General features: G+C 43.4%; 1 protein-coding gene across 1 annotated transcript in view; it reads right to left on the bottom strand.

Annotated features, from left to right (window-relative positions):
• Positions 1-23, bottom strand: part of LOC122808355 (SLIT-ROBO Rho GTPase-activating protein 3-like) — an 881,720-nt gene extending 881,697 nt beyond the window's left edge. The window contains exon 1 of the mRNA XM_044079321.1: positions 2-23. Within this exon, the coding sequence (XP_043935256.1) occupies positions 2-23 (22 nt within the window). The remainder of the gene's footprint in view (position 1) is intronic.
• Between the last annotated feature and the right edge of the window lie 10,347 nt (positions 24-10,370).

A 10,370-nucleotide genomic window follows, 5' to 3' on the forward strand; every position in this document is an offset into this window, starting at 1 on the left:
CCTGTAACACATCTGGTACACATAGCATGTACTATGTAACTAAATTTAATAACATTGATTTGAAAGTCATAAAATGAGACAAAAGGCAATAATAAATAATTTTAAAAACATAAAAAGCATTGATATTTTACATAGTATAGATAAAATGACTAAAAGTGAGCAAAGATGGATGTTTTCCCAGATGGTCCACATCAGCAACACCTACAGTATATCTACATAATAGTTCAATACTGTAACCACAAGCAGAAACTTGAATCACACTGCTGTTTCTTGAAAAGCCAAATTTCAGTGAAATGAAAAGTATACATAACCTGCTTAAAGTAGGAATTAAACTCTGTCAAAGAAGCAGGTGTTCAAATTCCATGTTCATAGGTTCATAGGTAGATACTAGGTTATCTGCCCGAGGGCATTTATAAGCCTAGCCTGTAAGTGTCGGCTTTTGCTGCCCCATAAATTAGTTAGCTGAGCCTCTATCAAGCAGAGCCATAGATGAGATCCCCAGGGTATACTTTCTATTTCCCATTCACTCATCAAGGTTCTTCTTGAAGAGTAATATTGAGGTGCTCTGTCTAATGTAATTAGGGATTTTGTTCCAAAGCGTGGGGAGTCTCTGTGACAGGAATCTGTCCCTCCAGCATGTTCTATTTATTATAGTGTCGAGGCTTAGCTCAATGGGGCGTGTGGCTCGTAGTGACTTGGATTTCTTTAGGTGGAGCATGTCCTTCAATTCCAAGTTGAACATGGCTTTGTAGGTTAGGCAGAGATCACCTCTGAGCAAATGGTATGCCACTGAGTAAAGCCGGAGTTTTTTCAGTCTGGCTGCATATGGCATATGTTTGAGGCCTGTAATCCTCTTGGTGAGGTACTTTTGTGGTCTCTCCATCTGCTGGTAGTGTCTTGTGAGGTACATCCCAAAAGGGGCATTGTACTCTATGATGGGTCTGATGAGTGACGAGTATAGGGGCACTATTACCTCTTTATTTCTAGATGCGAACCCTTTAGTAATTAGATGGGCTACATAGAATGTTTTCCTAACTACTTTGGCGATGTGATTGTCAAATGAGAAATTACTATCTACCTGAGTCCCCAGGTCTCTTATTACCTCTTCTGAATTAAGGGGGCTGCCACCAATGTGGTAGTTCGTGGGTGTTTTGTTCTTCCCAAATGGGATATCTATGCATTTTTTGGCATTTAGCTTGAGGCCATGACTTTGACACCATGTGTCAGTCTCGGTAAGGCCCTTCTGGAGAATGTCCGTGTCACCCGGAGTGTCAATTATGGTTCCCAGCTTGCAGTCATCAGAAAATTTGGTCAGCCATAGACCTTTTGTGTTTGCCTGTACTTCTGAGAAATATATGCCGAACAGTAGCGGGCCCAAGATGAACCCTGGGGGACACCACTTGTGCCTGGTTTAGAGTCAGACATGGATCTCGCTATTCTTACTGAGTGGGTTCTGTCTGTAAGCCAGCTGGGAACTTATCTCGTGACATAGGGGTTTATGTTTAGGCTGTTGAGTTTGTCTATGATACCCGAGTGAGGAATGGTGTCGAAAGCCTTGGCAAGGTCTAGGTAGGCTGTATGAACCACCTTACCCTCATCAATGGCTTTGGTGACTGTTTCAAAGAAGTCAGCCAGGTTCAGTAGGCATGATCTGCCCTTAACAAAGCCAAACTGAGTTGGGTCAAGTGTTTGGAGGTCTCCAATGTCCTTGTTAATGAGTTCCATGATGATACGCTCCATAGCCTTGCAGACCAGGCTGGTCAGGCTTATAGGGCGATAGTTACCAGGTCAGTTGTTGCTCCCCCTTTGTGAAGTGGAATAACCATTGCTGTGCGCCATTCCAAGGGCACGTAGCCTGTGGATAGGCTGAGGTTGAAAAGTTTCTTTAGGAGAAGGCTTAGTTCATCTTGCAGTTCATGCAGGACGCAGCCTGGGACTCTGTCTGGCCCCACTGATGCTGTGTTTTTGGCTTTTGTAAGGGCTATTTGTATTTGTGCTTCTGTGATTTCAGGGATGCTGGACTCTTTGTTTATTACTATGGGTCCTTTTGGGGGTGATAGGGGGGTAAAGTTGGCACTAAATCTATCTGCCAGGATGTTGGCGATGTCCGTAGGTTCCGTATATTTTGTGCTATTTTGCACCAGCTCGGCGCATATCTGTGATTTACCACTTAGATTCTTTACATAGCCATAGAAGGCTTTGTGGTTATCTTTTGAATCCTTGGCTATCTTTCTTTCGAAATTTGCCTTGGAAGATTTTATAAAGGACCCAAGTTTTTTACTAATACTGGTCAGGTATGTCTTCCCTTCTTGAGATTTGCTTTTTTTCTGGACTAGTTTCCTCCTTCTACTGTATAGTTTGTTGATTGCCGGGGTCCACCAGACTGGTTTCCTTCTCATGGAGGAGTGACTCTTGGTTTTACTAGGGATGGCACGATCCATACATCCTTGTAGGTGTTGCTAGAGTGCATTTGCAAAGACTTCTGCATTTTGGGCAGAGTTATCCCTAGGTGTGGGGGGTATGAAGCTACCCACCTCAGTCTTGAGCTGTGTGAAGTTGGCTTTGGGAAAGTTTTTCACTGAGGTTTCCTTGTGTGGGGGAGATGGTGGGGTGTGGACATCCAGTGTGATTAGTTTATGGTCATATCTAACCAGTGACTGGTTTACCTCCGGTGTGGAGCACCTGTCGCTCATGTTGGTGATGACCAGGTCTAGTATGTTTCTGCCTCTGGTAGGGGAGTTTACCAGCTGATCCAAGGCATTTGAGTTGATAAATTATGGGAATCGCTGGGCCTGGGAGTTAGTACTAGAGTAGTTTTCCCAGTTGATGGAGGGGTAATTGAAATCACCCAATATCAGGGTGTTTTGTAGGACCTTAATGTTTTCCAGTGTCTCCAGGAAGGTCGAGTGTTGATCCTGGGACATGGACGGTGATCTGTAGCAAACTACAAATTGCATTTCAGTTTTGCCTTGCGTTAGTTGCACATGGATGATCTCTGTAGTATCATGCTGTGCCATTAACCTGGAGGTGTGGGTATCCTTGATGAATATGGATACTCCCCCTCCTTTTGTTGCTCGGTCTTTGTTCTGTGGCCGAAATGTGTGGTATGAGTTGTATCCCAGTAGTGCTGGGGTGCTCTCTGGAGCCTTAAACCAGGTTTCTGTTACTGCACAGATGTCGACATACTCCATACTGAGGAATGCTTTGAGTGCATGCATTTTGAGATTTAAACTCCTGGCATTGAGTAGCATAACCCTCATTTTCTTGTTTTTTGTGCTGGTTATGGTGGCCTGTTTGATTTTTGGGCCTTGCCTAAAAAAGGCACAATGGGGACAGCAAGAGCCTTGGCCAGTATTCAAAAGCCTAGGGGTGACAGGTGCAAGCTGTCTCTTGCGAAGCAACGAGGCTTGTCAAGCATGTCATCCCAGGCTGACAGATACTGGATCCCCTTTGAATGACACCAGAAGTTTAGCCAATTGTTGAAGCTGATAATTTTTTCTTTATACTGTGGTATCATTCCTGGCAAGGGCAGAATGCTACTCAGGGTCAGGGTCATACCCGCCTGAGTTACATGATCAGAGAGCTTTTCCATGTCTCTTTTCATGTAGACCATGGAGGTACGCCTCAGGTCATTCACACCAACATCTACAATGACAGAGTCATATTTGTACTTGTTCTGGAGTGACCTGAGTGCTTGTGTTATGTGGCGGATTCTGGCTCCTGGCAGGCAGCTTACTGTAACCTTCTCCTTGTCCAGTCTGGTGAGTGGGACATCAGTGTGCCTGACTATGGAGTCTCCTATTACTAGTGTGTTAGGTATGCTATTTGGCCTTAAGGGCTGAGAGTGTGCGGCACACTGATTTTGTGGTTTATGTGTTGTTTGGTTGGTGATGTGATGTACTGGTGCAGGTTGTTTGGGAATCTGCCTTGGAGGTCTCTGTTTCTTTGGTAAGTTATTAGTTAGAGCCTCCAAGTATGATTATGTGTGTTTATGTGTATTTTTTGCCTGTGCTTGTATAGTTGGTCTATGTAAGGCTGGAGGTGTGATGCAGGTGTTGATCTTCTCCTCTTGACTGACTGTTTCAGTCATGGGTGGAGAGAGCTTAGCCTCCAGTTTGGCTGTACAGTTACATCTCTCACATGTGTTAGAGTTGAGTGGTAGGAGGAGAGGGTTGTCTGTGTACATGAGGCAGTTGTGACATTGACCCATGATACTCAGATTCACTAGCTGGACAGGAGAATACACTGGAAATTGCCCTTTGGTCATGCCTGAATAATAGGGTGGGTTGTTATGTACCTTTGGCTGGTTGGGATGAATAGAAAGCCTTGCCCTGCTGGACAATCTAGTGCTGGAGTTGTGCTTACTGTTAGCTTTAGCTAGTGCTGGGCATTAGGTGTGTGGTTGAGTGCTTAGGTTGAGGGTTTAAAGAATTCCAAGGGAAAAATTGAAGTGTAGACTTTGTGGCACCGGGAATAGTTTAACCCTAGCTAACCCACACTGCGCGATGCGCAAAACCATGCAAACGTGGTTTATATGGCAGGGAAATGAAAGAGATAGGAATTAGCCCAAAATGGCCAATAGACTACAAACATCTGTGCTTGGACCACTCCTCCAGGGATAGATAGGCTGCTCAAAGCTCCCCTCTCTCACAGGTGAACAGTGAAACTTCCTGCTATCCAAGTAGGGTATGGGCAACTCAGAAACCTGAAACACAGCCCTGAATTCAGCACTAGCCTGAAAACTAGATAACACTAGTATAGGAAGGTGGGAAAAGCAAAGATATATATATATTTTTTCTTTTTAGAAGGCAGAAAACAGCAGAAAATACAGTGATACAGATAAAACAACTTTCTTTAAATGCACAGAAAGGCTAACGCACTTTAGTGTGTAGCCTACAACAGTTAAACAAACTTTTTTAACAAAAAACGACTTTAAAAAGTGCAGGCAGTCAGGTAAGTACAAATGCAGATAAGTACAAGCTTATAAATCACAATAAACGCTGAAAAATTGGCGCTTAGGCAGAAAACACACTAGCGATGTTCTTTTCACAGTACTTTGTTTACTAAACTTAATAAGAAAGAGCAATAGAAGCAAAGTTTTGAAGTCTTGCATCATCATTTTATCCTACTACGTTCCGGTTCAGATTTAGCTTGCTGTTTATTTCCCAAGCACTATTAGAAACCTAAGTGAGAATACAAAGGAGAATGAAGTACTGCATAGTAACTCAGTAAACCAAGACAGCCAAACACACATAATTAGTAAAATGGAATAAAATAAACAACATGTCAAAACCGCCTTAAGATACAAAGGCAACGATTTACAGAAATAAAGCTGAATGAAAGAATATAAAGATGGGAAATAATTTTATTATCCAAGCAAATCTAACACCTTCAGACAACTTTAAGAATCAATGTTATGTGCTTTTGCTTTGTTATAATAGGTTCATAGGTTCATAGGTTGGTACTAGGCTATCAGCCCTAGGGCCTATACAAGCCTAGCCATAACAATTCCCTGGCTATTTCTTCCCACACTATTTACTTCCCTGGACCCCTGTCTAGCAGGGTGACTGACATGATCCCCGGTGTGAATTTCCTTTCTCCCATCCAATCGTCAAGGTTCCTTTTGAAGAGGCACTCTGCTTGACATGTATGGGCAATCTATTCCAGAGTCTGGGGAGTCCCTGGGTCAGGAACCTATCCCTCCAGCATGTTTTGTTTATTGTGATGACAAGGTTTAGATCCCTGGAGCATGTGGCTCTGAGGGATTGGGATTTCTTTAAGTGTAGCATGTCCAACAGCTCTGGGTTTGACATGGCCTTGTATGTTAAGCAAAGATCGCCTCTGAGTAGACAATATGCGACAGAGTATAGCTGGAGATTTTACATGTCAGAGGGCATCTGCTTTAGGCCTGTGATTCTTTTAGTGAGGTATTTCTGTGGCCTTTCCAGTTGTTGCAGATGTCTTGAAAGGTACATACCAAACGGGGCATTGTATTCTATAATGGGTCTAATGAGGGATGAGTACAGTAGGACAATGACCTCCTTTTTTCTGGATGAAAAGCCCTTAGTGATGAGGTGTGCCACATAGAAGGATTTCCTGACTGTTGTGGCGATGTGGTTATCGAAGGTGAGACCACTGTCCACCTGTGTCCCTAAGTCACTTATCAAACTTTTGGTGTTTAGTGTACTGCCACCTATATGGTAATTCACGGATGCATGTTTTTTCCCAAAGGGGATAACTATACATTTCTTGGCATTAAGCTTGAGCCCATGGCTCTGGCACCAAGCATCTGTTTCTGTAAGGCCCTTTTGTAGAGTATCCACATCATTTGGGGATTCAATAATGGCTCCCAGTTTGCAGTCATCTGCAAACTTTGTTATCCAGAGTCCCTTAGTGTTGGCCTGTACTTCAGAGAAGTAGATGCCAAACAAGAGCGGTCCCAGGACTGAACCCTGAGGTACTCCACAAAATGTACAAAATGGTACAAAAACAGAAAATATGCCTGAAAATGCTAACACAGTCATTCAAAGTATACGGGCTATAAAAACGTGGGAAACCAGGCGAGTCCACAATAGCCATTAGCATAGCATCAGGTGGATATATAACTCAGACAGATGAAGCTGCATATCCACAAGTCTAGCTCACTTGAGTAACCAACATGACCTCAACCTGGTCTGTGACATCAATAGAACTCATTGGCGAGACATATTTGTATCCCAGAGACTCCCCCTTTTGTAGAATAGACTCCCTCTCCACGTCAAGTAGAGTACCTCATTAACCCTTTTTATGCGCAACCTGGATAACTATCGGATGGGTACAGAAAATAGACTCCTGGGATTCCATCTGGCTCTCTGCTGGACAGGGGCATTGGGTGCCGACTTGTCGGAATATGGGCTAAATTCTTAGCTAGGCTTGTAAGGGCCTCAGGGCCAATAGCCTAGTAACTTCCTATGATCCTATGAACCCCAAGCAGTTTGAAAAGTAAAAGAAGTATTTTCCACCTTTTTCTTCATAGGTAGGTACTAGGATATTGGCCCTAGGGCTTATATAAGCCTAGCCAAACAGTACCCTGTCTTTTGCCACCCAAGAAAATTGTTTTGCTGTGCCTCTGTCAAGCAGCGCCACAAAAGTGATCCCCGGGGTGAATTTCCTATCTCCCATCCACTCATCAAGATTTTTTTTGAAGAGTGCTAATGAGGAGCTTTGTTTGATATAGATAGGTAGTTTGTTCCAGAATTGGGAAGTCTCTTTGACAGCAATCTATCTCTCCAGCATGTTCTGTTTATTGTGGTGACAAGGTTTAGGTCCCTAGAGCATGTAGCTCGGAGGGATTGGGATTTCTTTAAGTGAAATATGTCCAACAGCTCTGGGTTTGACATAGCTTTGTATGTTAGGCAGAGATCGTCTCTGAACAGGAGATATGCGACAGAGTAAAGCTGGAGTTTTTTGAGATGGTCTGCCAAGGGGATCTGTCTGAGGTCGGTAATCCTCTTTGTGAGGTATTTCTGCGGAATTTCCAGTTGTTGTAGATGTCAAGTGAGGTACATACCAAAAGGCATTAAGTAGTCTAAAAATCTCAGTAGAGGAACTCACCAGCAGATAAATCTGTTACTAACTCCCAGGAATGGTGACAAATAATACACTCCTTCTGCAGACAGATAATGGCTTAAGTTCATGGCAAACAGGTTTCCAGAAGGTAAGTATTGCCATCACTGGTCCACAGATCACAATAAGGCAAAACAAAAGTTCTCATACATAGTACAGCAATCATGAAAAGTACATAGCAACTTGCAAGAGATGCATAACTGCAGTGACAGGTTGCTTCCCATATTACAGATGTATTACCTAGGAACACCAAGCTGCCAAACAGACCTCTAAACAGAAATAGTATAGAACCAGCTTTCATTACGTGCCCCCCCACCCCACCCCCACCAAAAAAAAAAAGCAGGCATGTAGTCATTATAGGCTGACAATGAGCCTAAAATAGCAGTATAGAATATAAGTTTAATCCATTGGCAGCCACCCTGTGCAATATTTGGATGTAGTGTAGGCTAACACTGTCTAATACACAGAAAGCTGTTTCCACCTCACTTTCTCAAACAGCCTGGCATTACATAAAACACCCAGACCCTTCCTCTTGTAATTATGCTTTATTTGACTTCTTAATCCCAGTCTCTCAGAAAAAAAGAACTGCCACTTTTTTTAAATGTCTGCCAACTATCACAAACATGATCCTCCTAATAGTATCTAATACACTTGCCCTTCTCAATAATTTAACTTTTTATCACACCAATTTAAGACACTCAGTCATGTATGTAAAAACAATTACACTAGTCTTCTGACTAACATGGCATCTTCCCTCTTCAATGACCACCCTAGGAACACCTTTAAAATAACAATATTTACTCTCCTACCCAAACACTTCTCTTTTAAGCCAAAACTAAATTCCAACACAATCATCATCATCCCCTTTTTCCCATTTACATGCGGTCGGGGTATTGTATTAACTGTCGCCAACTCTCTCGATTCAGTGCCATTCTCCTGCCTTCTTCAACACTCATGCCTGACTGTCGCAGATCTTCTTTCACACAATCCATCCACCTCTTTGCTGGACACCCTCACTTCCTCTTACCTTCTTCCTGTCTGTCCCAAATCTCCCTCACCAGATTGTCTTCTACTTTTCTACACATGTGCCCATACCATTGTAATCTGTTTTCTTTGATCTTTTCTGCAATTGGAGCTACTTTGGCTTCTGCTCTTATGTCCTCATTTCTTTGCCTGTCCCGCAGTGTGCATCCTACCACCTTTCTCAGGCACTTCATTTCCATCACCTCTAGTTTCTTCAACTGTTCTGCCTTTACTGCCCAGGTTTCTGTACCATACAGTAGTACTGGTCGCACCACTGTCTTATACACCTTACTTTTCAGCTTCTGTGGCATTCTTCTGTCATATACTACACCTGATACTCTATGCCAGTTGGCTGCAGCCCCTCTGATTCTAGCTTTGACGTCTTCATTCAGACTACACTTCTCCTCAACCACCCCTCCCAGATACTTGAAGCTGTTTACCTGTTCCACTATCTTCCCATCTATCTCTATTCTCAGCTTCTTCTGATTTCCCAATCTGCTGCCATTACCACTGTCTTATCTGTGCTTAGTTTCATCCCATGTGCCTTCAGATTTGCATTCCATTCTCCTATCCTTTGCTGAAGTTCTAGATCAGAGTCTGCCTGTACTGCCACATCGTCTGCATACAGCAGCTTTGTTGCTCTGACCCCTCCAACCTGATTGTTGATGTAGTCCATTACCAGTATGAACAGTAGTGGGCTCAGAGCTGATCCCTGGTGTACACCCACTCCCACTGGGAACCCCTCAGTGAGGCCAAACACTGTTCGTACTTGAGTCACTGGGTCCTTGTACATAGCCTGTACTAATTCTACCAATGTTTCTGGGACTTCAAACCACCGCAGTACTGCCCAGATCTGCTTTCTTGGGACCTTGTCATATGCTTTCTCCAAGTCTAGGAAAGCCCAGTTTGACTCTCTCCTCTTCTCTAGTTTCTTCTCAAGTATCTGTCTCAATGCAAACATCGGGTCAATTGTGCTGCATCCTGATCTGAATCCGAACTGTTCATCTCCCATCTTACATTCTACTATTCTGCGTATCCATTTATCAATCACCCTCTCTAGAACTTTCATGCAATGTGGTAGGAGTTTGATGCCTCTGTACTGTCCACAGTTGTGGAAGTCCCCTTTGTTCTTGTACACTGGCATGACTATGCTTATTCTCCAGTCATCTGGAATATGCCTTTCTCTCCACACTGCAATTAGTACCCTCAGGAGCCATTTCTCCCCTAGCTCACCCAGCATCTTTATCATATCTGCTGTGACCTCAAATGAGCCTGCTGCTTTCCCTGACTTCATTTTCTTTAGTGCTGCTTTTACTTCTTCTAAGCTGAGCTCCTCTTCTACTCTCATTGTAGGCTGTTTCTGGGACAGTACCACTTCTGTGGGGTTTTCTTCATTCAGAAGCTGCTAGAAATACTCCTTCCGTCTGCCTTTGATGTCCTGTGGGCTGGTAAGCAGGTTGTTGCTGGAATCCCTTATGTAGGGTGTCTGACTATCTTCTTTATCTCTCTGTCTTTGCCTTGCAACCTGGTATAGTTTCTTTGTGCCCCTTACTGAGTCACTTTCCAGAAGCTGATAGAGTGCCTCTGATGCCCTATTCTTTGCTATTGCAACTTCTTTCTTAGTTTCTTTGTTAGCCAACCAGTAGTCCTTCGTAGCTTGGTCAGTCTTCAATCTCCCACTTCTTCCTGCACTCCTTCTTTCTTTTGATGACTTCCTGCACTTCTGCATTCCACCACCAGCT

This window comes from Protopterus annectens, chromosome 8.part0 (genome assembly GCF_019279795.1).
Source record: "Protopterus annectens isolate FY-2018-M chromosome 8.part0, PAN1.0, whole genome shotgun sequence".
In the NCBI taxonomy this organism is placed as follows: domain Eukaryota; kingdom Metazoa; phylum Chordata; order Ceratodontiformes; family Protopteridae; genus Protopterus; species Protopterus annectens.